General features: G+C 37.6%; 1 protein-coding gene across 1 annotated transcript in view; it reads left to right on the top strand.

Annotated features, from left to right (window-relative positions):
- Positions 1–10,450, top strand: part of LOC135247740 (piggyBac transposable element-derived protein 5-like) — a 37,823-nt gene extending 27,373 nt beyond the window's left edge. Inside the window, exons 6-7 of the mRNA XM_064321530.1 lie at positions 2,819–2,924; positions 5,981–10,450. Coding sequence (XP_064177600.1) covers positions 2,819–2,924; positions 5,981–6,176 — 302 coding nt within the window. The 3' untranslated portion in view covers positions 6,177–10,450. The remainder of the gene's footprint in view (positions 1–2,818; positions 2,925–5,980) is intronic.
- The last annotated feature ends 7,727 nt before the right edge of the window (positions 10,451–18,177 follow it).

The following is an 18,177-nucleotide window of genomic DNA, read 5'->3' as shown; positions in this document are numbered from 1 at the left end:
AGGTCATAGTATTAGTGTACAACATTTCAAAAACAACTCAATACACAGACTGAAAATGATCAAATAGTCCCTTACACTACCTTAATTAAATCTCAAAACCAACTTTAAGCCCTTTGAGCAGATGCCAAATCTGGCCAATCCTCGCCTATTTAAGAGGTGTTCTATTTAAGGCTTCATAACTCCAGATGTGAGCATCACAGAGAATATGGAAAGAGCTTAAATTAAGCAAGACAATTTGCAATGCTAAGTTTGTGTATTTTTATAATGTAGGTACAAATGAAGTGCCACAAATACAAAGAAATTTAGATGAAAATGCAAAAATGAAGTTGGATCAAACTCCTTGACTATTAGTGTGCTAAATCGTAGGATGATATGCAGAACTACAAAAGATCTATGAAGAAAAATGTCAGCAGTGTACCCTGATGTCCTTTAGTGTTCTCAAATCTATCCAAGATAGCTGAATTATGCATTGCTGTAAACCATAAAATAATAATATATTTCACTACAAATCAGCTCATGAAACTCAGTTTTGCACCCTTTTCATCAGTATTGGAGCTAAATATCTATGGGTCCAAAAACCTTTCCAAAACCACTCATAAAAATGAATAAAATGCTTTTTGTCCATTATAAAGCCTTTAAATGTGTACATTTTCACCAGAGCCACGTATATAGGAATAGGAACAAATAACATAATGCAAAACTATCACAAACACACTTTGGTACACGCACCTAAATAAGTCATTCACTCCTGAGTGAAACACCACTTTTTTCTGTACTATACAGTATGTAATCTTGTGTTACATTTATCTAGCACATAGTAAATTTGAATAAGTACTTTCCATGCCCATGGAGACACTAATATTCCACCTACACATACTTATGTAAATGTATATTTTTTGTTCTACATTTGTCTACCATCAACAGATGTTGTTATTGCTTGATGCAAATCTGGACAGAAGTAGTTTTTGTTTGAAGTAGATGTTGACCAATGAGGGATAATAATCATTTGGCTACAGAAATAAAGTAGGAGGAAAGAAGTAATGCAAAATAACTCAATAATTTCGTAAGTTTATTGTGTGGCTGTATGAGGCTGTAAGCAGTCATATAGTTTTTAGGTGGGAAACCATTAGAAGTACCAAACTCTCAAACCCAAATCTTCCTGGGCCCAGGAAAATAATTGAGTTGTTATTCTCAGTGCATTTCAGTCCTCCACCAATATGGGGTCAATAAAATCTGTATTACAAGCCATTTGTTAAACAATCATATCCATAACTGAACATTCAGAATGGTGATGTCACATTGATGCTAATTCTAGCTGGCTAGTAACTATGATACAAAAATAGATTTGGTGGCCAGAAGGACAGTGAGAGTAAGTAATGTTTCTCAATGGTATGGTATCATGAAAGCACTGCTAATGATAATAATAGTGTTGTTTGATGAGACACGAGAGCAAGAAACCATTGAATAAATTAAGAATCAAAGTGAACCTTACACTTATCTAACTGAAGAGTTAGATAATTAACATTACTAGCTTAGGTAATTTTCTCCAACTGACGAGATACCATATTGGATAAAACCTTATATTCTTTATTCAGTATCTGAATAACCATAGTAGGTGACTGAGTACCACTTTGGAAGGAGTAAAAGAAAGGAGTGAAAGAATAGTTCATGTGTTCAAACGGTAAAGCAGTAGGTTGTGTTTACAAACAGTCTTCACATTTCTTTAATAAAGTGATTGTCATTGAGTACAATTTCATTTCTTGCCATACAAGTTACTTTTCCCTTCATTCAAAATTCTTTTAACCTCAAAGCAGATAGGCAGGTCTGTGGCGATTCCACTGGGGGCCTAGCTTGGGAGGTGATGCATTAACAATCTATGATTACCATCAAACTTTGTAAAAAAAATATAGTCATTAGTCACCACGACACATCATTGCCAATTAATGATTTACCCTGCGTAATCAGGCAGTCATACGAGAAGCTGTAATATATTTAATCTCTCCAAGTAACGTTTAATAACTTTTAATTTGAATGCTCTTCAAACACAGCTGCCACCAAGACATTGCGTAGTTGCTCCAAGACTGACAATGTAAAATAATATTGTAAAGGCTGAAATGCTGTTGTAGACAATGTTTATAGATTTCTTTGGATATGGGAGTGCACTCCAAACATTTAACAACCTTGGCAGGGGCTGAATATTGCATTGAACATGAAATCTATTGATAGGTTCCTTTTTCACTGAGGAAATGTTGGTTAGGTTGTGTTGAAATTCTTCTATCTGAAATGATTTGGAAAAATACTGCACAGTGCTTTTTGTTCACAAGCATCTTCCACGTCAGCAACTATTGAGTGCTGGAAAGTGACTGATCTCAAGTTTAAGATAAACTTGTTATGATCCATGAATCCATCAGAGAGAGGGGGTAAATTGTAGGCCTGGACAGTTTTTGGCAGACATTTTCTGCATGTTACTGGTAGCTCTTTCATACCTGTTCAGTGTGTAATGGTAGGTACTGTTACACATACAGTACAATGGATTTGAGAATAGTAACTTCATAACATGGAGTGAAATGACCAGTGAACTGTTGATTTTAGTTTTCCAGTTTTAAGTCCTGTTCATTTTGGCTGTGTGGCTTAATTCACACGTCATTGAATCGCATAGTTTCCTGCGAGCCTAGGCACCAGAATATTGGAAAGCCAAGGGAAGCACCTTGTTTCCCTGTCAAAGCCGTCAATGTGTTTGGCGGTCGTCTCTTATCTTTACTACATACTTTACTACTAACTCGCAGGCTGTGTGCGACTGTCATTTATGTCCCTGCAGGAGTCATCATCAAAAGGAAAAGAGGAGAGATCCCCTGCCCTCTGGCTGTGGAGGCCTTCGCAGCTCACCTGAGCTACATCTGCAAGTACGATGACAAGTACAGCAAGTGAGTGATGCCTGTTAGCTGTTTACCTAGAGAAAAGATGGATGCCTTCCCTCAGGGTGAGAGAGAACCTGGGTAGCTTACACATGGGTAGCTTACATGTCTTCAATGCCCGTTCATAATTTTTAGTCCATCTCACTGCAGTAAGGTCTTCTGTCAGTTTGGAAGGGTGCAAACTACCATGCTTATCTTACAAAGTGCATGCAGCCAGCTGTCTTCTCTGTTCACTCTGAAATCCACCAGCTGGAAGATTTATGGCAAATTTAAACCAACCAATCCAGCGGAGGATCAGCTTTTGATCAATGCCCTGCCAACTCAAGCCCCTCCACTCCCTACACCTTATTTTCATTGCCCCATATAACTCTCAACCATAGTCAGCACTGGCAGTCAGGATTCAATTCCAGACCTAAAGTCTCCTCACTAGACTAAATTATAGAAGTACTACATGAGTGCTGAGCCTTCAGCAGTCAAGTTTTATTAACCCCTTAGCACACAAGCCAAATCTGGTCTATCCTTGCCCATTTAGGGGGTACCCTATTTAAAGCTTTATAACTCCAGATGTGAACACCACAGAAACTTGAAAAATGGCTTAAATGAAGCAAGACATTTGTACCATTTACAATACTAGCTTAGATTACTTTATATTCATAATTTCGGAAGAAATAAAGTGCCACAAATGCAATTGTCTAGTTAAAAAATCTAAAATGAATTTGCCATTTTTTAGTTCGCAATGAAATACTGAGATAGCATATATACAGCAGGTTAAAGTATACATGTCCTGGATCAAAAACTTCTGGACCACAAGTTCATAAAATCTAAGGGTGGATAAGTAGAACTACTAAATATCTATGAAGCAAAAACTTGTGTACCTAGCGTCTCCAAATCTACCCAAAATGTCTAAATTATGCATTGCTGTAAATCACAACATATTCACATATTTCACTACAAATCAATTGTTTTTACTCAAGAAACTCACTGTTGCATTATTTTCAAGTGGGAATTACAAGCTTTTCCATCGGTACAGTGGTCTAAAATAGCTAGGGGTCCAGAAACATCCAAAATCTCTGCAAAAAGGAATATAATGCTTTTTGTCCATTGTAAAGCATATAAATGAGCCCCTTATGAAGGTTTAAGATGAAACATTGATATCAGATTGAAAAATAATGCAAAAATATTGTCACACAATGCTGTACACTACCTAAATGTGTAATAATTAACTCTTGTATGTATTACTATACTCTGTACTCTCGTATGTTTTCTTGTATGGGGATGGGACGACATGAAAACAATTTTTAACCGTCCACCACGTTTTGGCAATGTCCAAACACTCTCGTCATCACTGTTGCATGTATCACAAAAACTACATGTACAAAAGACTACCAACGAACGCTTACATTACAGTGTGAAATATCCTCATTATAAAATACCACTAACCTATTTAAAGACACACAATTTCAAAAATAACGTATATAACCAAAATATTGAGCAGTAATACTTACATAACAGTGATGAAATCTTATCTGTTTTCAGTAGATAGAGACAGAGACAGTAAATCAATGATATAGAGCTATCCACTTCTGTCTTGCACCACAAAATTATGTCAGCTTGGTCTATCAGCAAACATATGGCTTAGCTATGCCCAGAAGTCCTCAGTAATAATAGTATTTTCCAAGAAATTACAAAAAATTGTTGACAATGTTTCGTTAGGTGCAGCGTCTTTTACTGCTACCACAGAGTGAATGCGTAAGTGAATGCGATCATAACAACACATTCGATTACGCTGACCTATAAAACGCTATTCCAAAAGAAAAATTATACATGTTATACATCGGTAGAAAGCTTATACTCTTACCTGCTGAATAAATGAATTGTCAATTAAGCCAGACTGTATTAAAAATGCGACAACGCCATAAACAACACATATGTAATGTGTGATCACATGAAATATTGTGGTTACGTGTGGTAGGGCTAGGGCAACTGTGGCATGAGAAAATGTGCAATCCCATAATCCACACAGTCATACTGCATAGTTGTGGATATGTAAATGCTGTTGTTACATATAGAAATCGTATGTGAGTGGTGAAAGAATATTTTTATGAATGCCAAGATAGACAATATTGTCCATTATGTCATGGGTGGGGGATGTAGTTGCAGATGAGACTGCAGGGAGGGGGTGTGTGTTAAATTAACGACCAGAGCGACAGTGGTGGAGCGGCGAAACTGCGTATTCGGCATAGTTGTCGTGTATTGTCTACTAATGAAACTAAAACAACGCATTTCTGTTTCTAACTCATACTTTGGTTGCAGTAGCACTGAATGTGTTTTAGTAATGTGAGTTTAGTAATCTCAGCACGTCGGCGTGCCGACCACTAGGGGCTTTGCACTAAGAGGTCGAAGTAAACAAATGTATAGCCATACTAGTGCCTCATATTCCATGTGTACAGAAGAGCACTATTCAATATTAAACCTATTTAGGTATATTATATTGTAATTTGTGCTTGCTACTGTGCTTTTAAATGGATATTATTGTGGCAGTGACTGTCACAGGTAAAATGCTTACTGAACGGTTATTTGGTGGGGTAAGGTGGTTTGAAATTTTTTTTAACCATATGCCTTCTGGGAATTTTTGAATTATACTCATGATTACTGCAGGTTTTAAGTGAGGTGCTGTATTGAGGCACAAATGGGACTTTTCGAACTGCTACAGCAATAGCAGTTGATAACTGCATGTTGATATGTATTGGCTGGAGACAGATCTAGGATTGGCCTCACTCAGCATAGATGATGATGACGATGTCTGTTCTGGAATCTTGCCTGGTGAACCGGATTCAGGGTAGATCTGTGAATACTTACGCCATCATCATTATGCCAATTAATGTTTCTCTGTATATTGACACAAATAACTTGTAGTTACAGCTATAGACTAGAAGCTGCTTGAGATGCAGATTTGGAGATGTAGAAATCAGTTTACTTATTTGTTGCCTCCCTTTACCTGTTTAAGTTCTGTGCTCCAACTTCTCTGGGAGCTAATCACATGTAATATTTTGTCCCTCTGGCAGGTATTTCATTTTCCACAAGCCTAACAAGACCTGGCAGCAGGTGTTCTGGCTGACCATAAGCATGGCCATTAACAACGCATATATCCTGTACAAGATGTCTGACGTCTACCACGTCAAGCGATACAGTCGGGCGCAGTTTGGGGAGAGGCTGGTGAAAGAGTTGCTGGACGTGGATGACTGCTCTCCCACCGCGTGAAGGATCAGACATGCGTCGGCTCACAAAAAAAAAGAAAAAAATGATAAAACACAGCACGCCCTTCTCTCACCCAAACGCTGACCACTCGCTCGGTCACGCACTCATTTCACACGATCACATGAGCCGTCCCTCTGAGAACAGAACCTGCCTTTGCTGTCGTACAACAGAAACTTTATCTGAGAACAAACCCCCTTCCGCTTGTGGATGGTGGGTTTTTTCTCAAATTTTCTGTGTGAGAAAAGAAGGTTCACACACTATCACAGCAAGGCTGTTCCCTGAAATTGCAGGTGCCTCTGAGGTGAATCCAACAACACGTCCGTACATACATTACGTAATGTCCTCAGAGAAACGTTGCTGCATGTGTTTGAATCACACACCCATTAAAATGAATGGCGGTATATTTAAATTAGTGTAAAGAACTGAAGCGTGACTTTTTCATTTCCACTGATCGAAGGAACGCAATGCAGTGTCTGTTAGTGTGTCATTGTCTGTCAAATGAGATTTGTGTGCATACTCAAGTCATGTCAAATATTGTCTGTAGTGTCATTAGTAATAGGAGACGGCTGAGGACTTGAGAAAACCTCTGCTAATATACATGCAAGAGGACATATAGGCACTTGGGTGCATCGTGTTTGAGGGATGAGACTGGGTAATTTATGGAACAAACGCTTCACCTTCCATAGAACCGACCTAAGAGCTGATGTCCGGCAGATGTCCATCGTCATCCTCAAGCTTGCATGTGACCTGCTTCACCCCAGCTGTCCTGCACTGAAACCAGGTTTGGAATGATGGAATGAAAAGGATGTTGGGAGGGTTTGGATGAAAACCAGTGGGTCTGAATGAGGAGAACCTAAAATGAATGAATGGATTTCTTTTTGCTCGTCCTGTCATTATCATGCATGACGGCACGCTGCGTGGTGAGTGATCGCTCTTCCCCCTGTCCTCAGTGCTGTTTTACTGCACTTTAAACAGCTGGCTGGGAGAAAGCCTCTTGAGTTAATTGAATCATTGGGCTTCTTCCCCCGACAGTGTTTGAGATCACCCTCATGGCTGTAGCTCTCGTTCCTGTCCCCTGAGGTCAAATATTCATACGATGCCAACAGATCCATTAAGCTCAAAAAGTACTTTAACCACTTCAGTAATATATTGGGCAGTCGTGACAATAATTGGCTGAATTAGAAGATGGAAAGACTGAGGCATTGTTTTCCGTGAATGTATAACGGCATCATTCATAAGAATGTAAACAAATATGTATAAATCTGCCCAAAGTTTTAGTTCTGGTCTCGGTCTTAGCCCTGATGTTCCCAGCTAAATGCACTTTGTTTTGATGTAGAATGATCTATCTCAGGATACCCTGGTAATTCTGTCTGTGGGGAGAGCCAGAGACATGCAGGGATTTGCTGTTAATGCTTCACTCAAAACACAATGGCTCGATGCCAAACGCCCAAAAGTGAATGCCTGCTCGGGACCATATTGACAGGCACACTGTTGCTAGGCAAATTAATCTTGTCACAAATTCTGCACAGAGCCCGCTGCTCTCAAAGGCAATACCTCTTAATAGTGAGTAGTGGCTCTACTCTAATGAGTTACAGCTTCCTGCATGTCCAGGCTGCCAAAGTACCTCCATCAGCATTGTGGGCAACACCTTGATTTGGAGACGGGTGAGTGAAAGTTAGTGGGCTGTAGGTGCAAAAGACAAATCCCATGTCAAAACCTTAATGATTTCTCTTTAGTCTATTTGTAACAGTGGTACTTCAATACTGTTTTATAAACATTTTGGAAATGTAATTGAAAATTGGAGTGATGATGGTGCTGCTTGTGATTATGGGTACCTGGAAAATCTGGATTCTGTAACAGAGCTAGCATAAAACCTCTAACAAGGACAGAGTTGAAAAAATTATTCCTATTGCACACCCACATTCATCACTGAGATAGCCATCCAGTTTATCTGATGCTGCAATACATGCATATATGCTGTTGTCTCACAAAATTACTTAACCCTTATATGTGCTACAATGTAGGTACATGCTGTAACTTCTAATTCTCTGTCATTGTTTGATGTTTATGTAATGTGTGATCACATGAAATATTGTGGTTACGTGTGGTAGGGCTAGGGCAACTGTGGCATGAGAAAATGTGCAATCCCATAATCCACACAGTCATACTGCATAGTTGTGGATATGTAAATGCTGTTGTTACATATAGAAATCGTATGTGAAATTGTTCTTGCAGTGCTATGTAATTTCCGGATAATTGCACAGATTACCATTAAGGGACATAACAATAATGTGATTTAAAAGTGTTTATGATTAACACAGGGAGAAAATGTGACACACTAATGCAATATATATGAACATGTGGCACATTAAAATATGTAATACATTTTGTAAGATTTTAATATTTTGAAGCTTAAATTCAAACTATGGTTGTTTAAAAGTGTTTGGTTAGATTACCAAACATTTTAAAATGATCCATGGTTGACACATACAGTACAACTTAAATATTTCCTTCCTTAAATTTTTTTTATTTTACATATTAAACTGTTCCAGTACACTTGATAACGTAAAATAATCTCAAACACAGACAGATTACTAATTGTAAATATTTGTCATAAATAATTATACAGTAGGTGTTCTGTACAAACACCTTCATGGGAATACATATTAATTTACCAGGATTTCATGTTGACTCACTCTATAGTTATATCTCTGTAACTGTGTGTCTGAGACACTCAATGAGCATAGATCTGTTTCCAAGAATCTGTACTAAACATCACATCTGCCTGCCACTTTCAAGTACAGAACATCTCATTAAGTCGACTATAAACAAACTTATAGACTGCCAAGTCACTACATGGCAGTCAGTGCACTTTAAAAAAACCCTGCCATATTTGCATATACTGAGTGGATTGTTTGCAAATACATTTGATGGAAATTTCTTCTCTGGTTTCTGTGTTTGCTGTTCTTTGGTGTGTGGTCATTTTAAGGCACTATGATTTCTAAAGAGCACTGTGAGCTTTAGGTTGCAATGGTAGGCCAGCTCATTGAACACTAACAATCTTCATTATTTTCAGAATATTAAAGAAAGAAAATACTCACATAGCCTACTGACTTGGCACTGTATGTATGCACTGGGGTGTAAAATATGTATTTGTATATAAATATATCTATATCACAGATTTTTAATTAAAATGAAATGTGTGAATACACGTACACAAACCTGTGTTGTTGCTGATGTTAGACACACGATTGTATTTGTTTTCTTTTCTCTTCACTTTGGAAAGTGTCATCTGTGTGTGTGATCTAAGTACAGTATGTCATTGTGTGTATGCATGTGTGATCACAGCCAGTCTCAAGTTGACCAAAATGTTTGGCTTCCTTGTTGTTGTCAAGGACGATTCTCTGAATGCCTGTTCACAGAAATTGTCATTCATTTACCCCACGTGGAAAAAGCCAGAAAAAAGTCAAAGTTTACAGGAAGCCCCCTAAAACATGCAATTTGGCATCATCTGCCATCAGGATTAAGATATTTATGGATGTTTTCTATGGGCAGTCAAAGGATGGTGGCACTTGTTCAGCCATTACAGCCGTAGTGGTAACACCACACACAGCTAATTAACAACACAACTGAACAGATCATGTGCCGCACACGCCATTTCAAACCGAAGATGTTCAAGATGTTTTCCAAGGTATTCAAGTTTATTTCATGATTTTAATGAACTTAATGACAAAATAAATAAGAGCCAAAGGGTGTGTCATTGCAGAGAATATTCAATGTATTAATCAGTGACTGTGTAATCCCTCTCTGTTTGCTGTTAATGAAATGTTGTTGACCGCATCAATGGAATGCCTTGTACTGGATGCATGGTGGGACTCTGCTGAGTTCACTATTGTCTGTCTCTTCTTGACTTACCAATGGCGTGTTTGTATGTGTTGTGTTTGAGAAATTTACTGAGTGGTGCTGGAAATATTTTCAGACTCAAATTTCACCCAAGCGTGATTTTATTTACTGATTTAATTTAAACTCTCAGGTCAAGTTCTGTGATGTCCTTTACTGTTGCTAGTAATGAAGAAATGCATGCTTATTACAACTCAAGCTCACTCATAGTGACTACAGAGCAGAGTGGAAGTAAATTGCTGTGTAGTCAACTGTTTAAAAGATCATTTCACAGCACCTGCTTCTTATTTCCATGTAAGTCAGAGTCATAGTTTTTTATGTTTACATTGTAAACTAATATGTATTGAAGTTGCATTAAAAGCTGTTATCAAAAAGGCTTTAGGCATGTGTTTGTTCATTCTGTCCAAATACAGTACTTTCAATGGCTGTCAACTAAGATATTTTTGAGTAAATCTTATAGTTTTGTCAGTGAAGTATTTCATATATTTTTAAACAGGATCATTTTGGGGTCCACATACAGATTTTGTTTTGGGTACTCTTGTTTAATTAATGACTCATCTTTATTCGGTTTCTCACAGAACTTGTGATTTACATAAAGTAGTTGCGATAATTTAAACATTGAGCTACAAAATGCTCAACATTTTTAACCTCCCAAAATACTGATTGTTATTAGATGTTATTAAAGATTGATTATTTATTTTCACCCATCCAAATACACTGAAATTGAGTGGTATAGAAGCAAAACATTGTCTGAGACTGATCACCTTTATGATGCAATTAGCTATTGAACTGAAGCATTATAGCTGTGATATTGCATCTACTGCTAAAAAATGCATTTGTTATAAGGGCCTTGTTTCTTCATTTTAGCTTGATCATTAATTTTCTGGTGGTCCCTGTGGTACACTGTGATCTGTTTGTCCCACCATTGGGGCTTTTCCAGAGATTGTCAAGGAACTGCTAGTCCTTGGGTGCCAATACAATTGATCATCAACTTAGATGTTATGGAATAAAAGAACAACAGAAATGTACGTTCTTGTCTAACACACTTGTACTGAATATGGCCACAGTGCAGATGAGTCTTTTTTTTTCCTTTTAAAGCAAACTGCAAATATTGAAATAGGGCCAATGATCAACTATGCCATATCTTTAATCGTCACACTCACACAAGGTTTCAGAACAGCTTTCAGAACTAGAAAGGTTACAATTCCTGAAGGAATTGTGTGGGCTTGCTTCAAATTCCAACTGGCACTGTCCTCAAGCCTCAATGCATTTCAATGAGGGCGCATAGCTCAGAAGAAGCACAAAACCGTCCAGACCTATGGCGCACCGTAGCGTTGCATATACAGCCAGGGATCAGCAAGTAGCAATTATGTTCCAGGGATGAGTCATATCCTAGAAGAGTCATGAGTAAAACTTGGCTAACTTTATAGCAAGCTAGCTATGGCATGTCCTCACCTCTGTAACGTTATTTGTTGTCGTCTGTGTGTCCATACATCTGTATCGGTGGTTGTAGCGTCCGTGTGTCCATACATCTGTATCGATGGTTGTAGCTGTATGTCATTAGCAGCTCCTACTCATGCGTGCAGGATAGTGTCCGTACGCGGGTTGTTGCTGTGTGTGCGTAGCTCCTACTCATGCGTGCAGGATAGCATCCGTACGCGCTAACTAGGTTAACTAAAGTAGGCGAAATGCTAACATGCTAGGGTTACGGTTAGCTAAAGTAACATTACACTATAAAGCTGTGCTTAATAATCTTGTGCCATTGGAAGTGTGTCTTGCACATGCGTCCTACTAAAGCATCGCACTAAACGTCCATGAATGACCCTCTATGGAGTGACCACAAAAGTTGAATATTTCAAAAATCTGAATACAAGTAACAGTGTCTGGAACTAGCCGGTCATTTTGGTGTAAAAATTTGAATGTAGTGCAAAAACTGTAGGACTAGATAGAGCTAGAAAAATGGGTGGAAAGTGCAGATAATAAATATGAAAGATATCAAGAGTGGGCTTTCCGGAAGCACTAATAAAACAAAAACCCAAAAAAGTATGTATGCAGATGACATGAGTTTGAATGCAAGCCTTGCATCCTTACTTTTATATACTAAAATGTTTTGATGAGACTTGATTATTGGTAGGCAGGCAGACTCCATTTTGTCCAAGTATAATGAGACCATGAAGTCACCCTGAATGTTTTAACATGTCCCATCATCATTAGAATGTGCCTCTGTTTACTTCTATGAGTACCAGAGTTAATGTGAGTGAATCTTAATCATTGGAATTAAGAATGAAATTTGTAGTCCTACTGGACAGGAATTACTGTTGTCTGTGGTCTTCAGTAGGGCTGTCAAAAAATATTCGAAGTTCGAAAACTATTCGAAAATCTTTCTTTTTTTAAAGTTCGAACCTAAATTTGAGCATTCGAATATTAGTTTTGGATCCCGCGTATTGTAATTAACATGCAGGCTTTAATTTCATGCGGCGAATCATGTTCATGAACGCAAAGTTAACATGCAGGCTTTAATTTCATGCGGCGAATCATGTTCATGCACGCAAAGTTCATTTCCTGTGCTACCGTTACTTCCTCTGTCAACAAAAAACGTTCTGCCCTGGACCCAGGGCAAGTTTTTTTAATTTTTTTTATTTTTTTATTTAAACAATTTGACATGTACAAATCTTAAGGCAAAATATAATCAAAAATTGTAACATCAACAGCATGACTGAGCAGAAAGATATACATATATACATATAAAGCTGTGTATTACAATGATTCAAATTAAGAAATAATAAATAAACTAAAATAAAATACATATACAGCAAATAATATCATTCATAAAATATAAAGAGGGGAAATACATTACACTGGGGTCATACTAGATCATATTGAGAGAACAGGAGAAATAATTTTTGAGCATGCTTATTTTTCATGAGTTTTACAGATTTAGCAAACATTTTTAGGTCATTCATGAAAATAATAAATAAGGGTGGGGATTTTAAGAATTTACATTTATGAATAAAATATTTTGTAATAATTATCAGGTTATTTATCAGAAATTCCACCTTTCGATCCTCCATTAAAATACCAAACCTTATATTGTCAAAAAGAAAAGTTGGAAATATTATTCCCTTAGACTGAAGCCTCTCACTTAAAGCTATCCATAGAGATTGGGCCACCTTACAATTGAAAAATAAATTATCTGTGGTTTCCACTTCATTCTGGCAATTATGGCAGTTATTAAAGTCTAAATTAAATTTTAATCTCAAGAATTCGTTAAGAATTTTAAAATGTACCTCTTTGGCTTTGGCAGGAAGGGGGAATAATGGGTATCTAGTCCGATTTTTACTTGCAGCATCTCTTGTATAATCTTGTAAAATGTGTCTCCTTCTTAGTAGTCCTGGATAGAAGTCTTTTGCTAAGATTGATCTTATTGTCACATTTTTTTTCATTAAAATAAAAATTTTAGAGAAGGATGTAATTTGGGAGTCAACTTAGAGTACACCATAACTCCTTTTGTAAGTGATATAAGAGGTAAAGGAATTGCCTTGATGACCATATTATACTCTTTTATTGAACAGTTTAGATTAAATGTTTTACGAAGGACATCATGACTCAGGATATTCCCATTATCATCCATAAGGTGAACAATTGACCAAATACCTTTTGCCAGCCAATCTTCTAAAAATATAGATTTATGTCTAAATAAGATACATCTGTTATTCCAGATAGGAGTGTCATGTGGTGAAAAATTATGTTTATATAGCATTTTCCAGTAAAGGAGTGCCTGCTGGTGGAATTCTGATAGTTTGTACCCAGGGCAAGTGGATCGTCTGGTTTTCCTTGCCAATAACCTCCGGTGATACTTTCAGCTCTAATGACACCTAACGTTACTGGTCAGCTAGCCTCGCGAGCCAGTCTCTTTTTTCACTTCGTTCAACAGATCTGGTCAGCTAACAATTTAGGCTAAATAATGTTCCCATGGCAGGCTATGTTCCCTTTCTTTTCTAAAGATTTTGATAAAATTGGAGGATGAAAGAAGTTAAACAAACTAAACAGATTAAGTCATTTATGTTGTTTTAGGCTACAGGTGTTAGCCGTTTGAATAGTTTTTGTGTTAAGAAATAAACTGGATTTCCTATAAACAATAATTTCCCTATTATCGTGATTATAAATGCCGAGTTGTGGCAAATTACTTCCACTAGAAAGTACTTTATTAATTTGGGCATTAGGCTATAGAAACTGCAGGGGGCTCATTTATAAAAAATTTACTTGCGTGCATACGTCAAGTGAAGACCTGACGTAGAGCCACAACCGTTTCCACGGTCAAATCGAGTCATGTTGAAATTCTATAAATCACTACTTTGACGTGATTTTCTACGCACGCGCCACACAGTTGATCTAAAATACGTTTTGTAAATGAGGCCCCAGATGTAGTAACCTAGTATTAAAGTTCACCGATGTCCTCTATTCTACTGCCCGCTTGTGGAAAATAACGCGCAGGCCAGTTTAGAGGGAGCGTCACGTGCATATTGCGCCCGACATAAGCGGCTTATTTTTGTGAATTATATTCACAAATGATATTCGAATATATTCGAACTCTAACTGATTACAAAAGCTAATATTCGAACTCAATTTCATGGCACTTTTGACAGCCTTAGCCCTCAGGAAAGGTATTGTAATGACTCACATTTCAGACCCTCTTATAAAAATGATGTGGTTGCGTTAATGCTAATGGAAACATGGCCCCTGTTAAAATTTTAAGCCAGAGTAGCATTGAAGCCAGCTGCAAGCATTCGACTCGTTGTATGCTTCAGTTAATTGACAAAGCACAAGGGTGCTGTGATGGCACACTGATAATTACTGTAGCTTACTGTTTCTTACATTTATTCATGGCTACCTGTGGCTTCACATGAATATTATCACACTGGCACACATGAGGAAAAAGTGTTCGCAAAGCATGATTTGGCTGTAATTCTTCTTTTGGGGCTTTTGGTGAACCCATTCTTCAACCGAATAGGCTTAATGACTTTTTACGATACAGATGCTTTCATCTTTATAAGAGCAGGCCAATACAGAGACTTCACAGAGTGTTACGTCAGCGAGAGGATAGATCTGAACCAATGAAATCTAATTTCTGACACCTTTTTCGCATCTAGGTGGAAGGCCTGAATGGTAAGTATGAAATCACTCTGCACAAGTAAACCATTTAAAAAAAAAAAAATGTAGTTGTTGCTGGGTTTGGTTAATTAGATTTGCAGTGTGCATCAGCAAGGTAAACACAATACACTCATGGATTTCCAAATATACTTTTTGCCATATATGGTAAAATTCAGTGTATTCAGATGTTATGGCAGTTACAGTAAAGTGAATGGGAGGTGCTGCTTTACGGCAGCCGTGGAGTAAAAACCCCAACATTTGAACGTGAGTGTGTTACAGAGCGAGTACAGAATAAAGCCGGAGTTTATTCAAGACATAATAATGACATAATAATGACAATAAATAATTAATAGCATTTATATTGCTACTTGACATATTTGTCCCATAATCCATATTCAATATCTGGTGACAATGAAATTAAATTACTGCTGGAGACTGTAAATCATAAAACAAGTTTCAAATAATGTCGGCACACAGCAACAGTATCTGCGTCATCACCACATCTGAAAGATGATTATGCATGCGACAGAGCAAACGTTTGTTTTAATGCACCCTCTATGGTGTGCATTTTATTAACAGGAGACACAAGTCTGTCTCTTAACTCAGAAAATAATATGTATCAGTGATCCCCATGTAAACAGAACAGGGGTTTTCAGCTGGGTTTTAGTTAAGTAAAAAAAAGAAATGGGGGGAGGGGTGCTCGTGGTGATATAGTTGAAATTGCAATCTCATACCGGAGCGGAAAGATTGCAAGGGAGGAGATTGCGATTGCAAACTGAGGGATTGGACACCCAGACCGGGAGGAAAACCCTGTTGAAACCCTGGCTCTAGAGCACTTCATATTACATCTACATCAGTGTTCAGTGTGCTCGCATACTTTTCTTGATGCTGTACAATTTTGCAGATCCGTACACTGTGTTTTGTTACCAATTGCATGAATGAACCAGTACAGAGCTCATGCCCATGGCCTTTTTTGGCAAAAGAAAGAAAAACTTAATTCATTAAAAACGGCAAAGAATTTCAGCATTTTCATGTTTAGATTTTATGGTGAATTGGCTGTGAAGTGCTGGATTTGGTATTTGAAAAGCATACAAATAGCTTACCTAGTAAAAGCATTATTATATCCATACCCGAAAAAGTGAAGGTCAAGATTAAATTTTCCAAAAGTCCAAAGTCCAACAAGGTCGAGAAAGCCTTGCACTATAATTTGATGCTATAATCCTGCAAAAGAGATAAAAGAACATATTCTATCCACTCTGGCTGACTCCATTTTCAGAGTTGAATGGGCTTTCTGCTCCTTGGACAGACAGGGGCACAAACGATCAATCATACAAAGTATGTACCATCAGTCAAAACTCCACTTGTAATTTTCCCCCTTTGTAAATATAAAGAAAGCTGTTGAAGCATTGAAACTTCTCAAATAAAGGAAAACTTTATTGATATTATAAAACTACTTAACTTTTATTTTTGGCCCATTTAAACTCTATGTATTAGATTCAAATTAAGTCCTACATTAGGTCCCTTACAAGTCTGGGGGACTTAAGAAGCCACAGGAGAAGCACACAGTCAGTTAAAGTATGAATTGAATATAATATAAAAATCAAAGTAAAGATAAAACTGAGCTGAAATTCACTTCCTTTTCTCTCCTCCCATCATGCACATTGACTACTAAACCCACTCTTGATGACACTAAATGCTTCAGTCGGACTGCTCGGCATGACAGAGAGGGTTCTGCAAAGAAACAGCACAAAATCCAATTTACGGTAAGAGGTGAACCTGAGAGGCTTTTAGAAAATAAAATAATAAAAAAATGTCACAGCAGTTCTTGAAGCTTTCCCTAAGACCATCGATCTTGTTCTCATGCCACACTGTGGGAGACTCAAACACTTGAAGCATGTCCAGAGAGAATTGCTTCCCCACAGTGCAGACAGAGTACAGCACAGAAATTGGGAAATAAATCAGATCTGCAGTAATGGCAGTCTGGATAAAGGTGGGACCCAGAAGACAGCCTCCTGAACAGTGACAATGCCCCCAAAATGACTGTGACTGCACCCACATCAGTAAAAAAAAAAAAAACCTGCAATAACACAGCAACACCAATCATTTCTGATTTCCTCTTCTTACAAGATTTGACAATATATTCTTATCCAATGAGGGTTGCAATTTATGAGATCAGCATATAAATGGAATGGCAACATATGGAATAGCCAATATTAATAAGGAAAACACAAAAAGCACATAGAAAACTAATATTTACTAATATTAGACAAATTAGTAGATTGCAGGTTGACTCATTGGCAGTAGTGTTGCCTAGGGTTAGGGTGGGTTCCGTTGGCAGGGATCCATGTCTCTCTCTAATGACTTTTTCTGTTTGAGCAGGCACCTGCAAGTCCTCCTGTTAAGCTGCATACGATGTGTCTTCCTCCGATTTATCGCTGTGCAAGCCAGACTTGAGAACTGCGCTCACAGGTGGTCACCATACAAACCGTACAATTGTTTGGGACCCCAAAGACTTGGGGACCCCAGCTGGCTACTAACAGTAGGCTTCATATTAACCTTGAATATTGATAATACGTAATTTGTGCATTCTCTAAGATAAATTTACATAAAACATCTGAATTTATAAACAACACATCCTGTCTCCATACAAAGATAAAGGGGAAATATTTTTAAAAGACATTTTTTAGAGATAGGCCTACAGTACGGTTCTAGACTCACTCACCCAAAAGCAGCCATGAAACGCACCTTATTGGCACTCAAAAAAAAAATTGGTCCTTTTAAAGAAAGGACCAATATGGATATCGAAATTCAATATGGATAAGAAGCACTACAAGGCAAGAGGATGTTTTTACTATCTAACTGTACCTTAATGCTGTGTAAAGCTAAATTTTGGATGTTCAGATATCCTGAAAAGCGTAGGTGCTAAAATAATATGAATATGAAGATGTCATTG

The sequence above is a fragment of the Anguilla rostrata genome, chromosome 2, assembly GCF_018555375.3.
Source record: "Anguilla rostrata isolate EN2019 chromosome 2, ASM1855537v3, whole genome shotgun sequence".
Classification (NCBI taxonomy): Eukaryota; Metazoa; Chordata; class Actinopteri; order Anguilliformes; family Anguillidae; genus Anguilla; species Anguilla rostrata.
The sequence above is the reverse complement of the archived record's forward strand: the minus strand, read 5'-3'. Positions and strand labels throughout refer to the sequence as shown.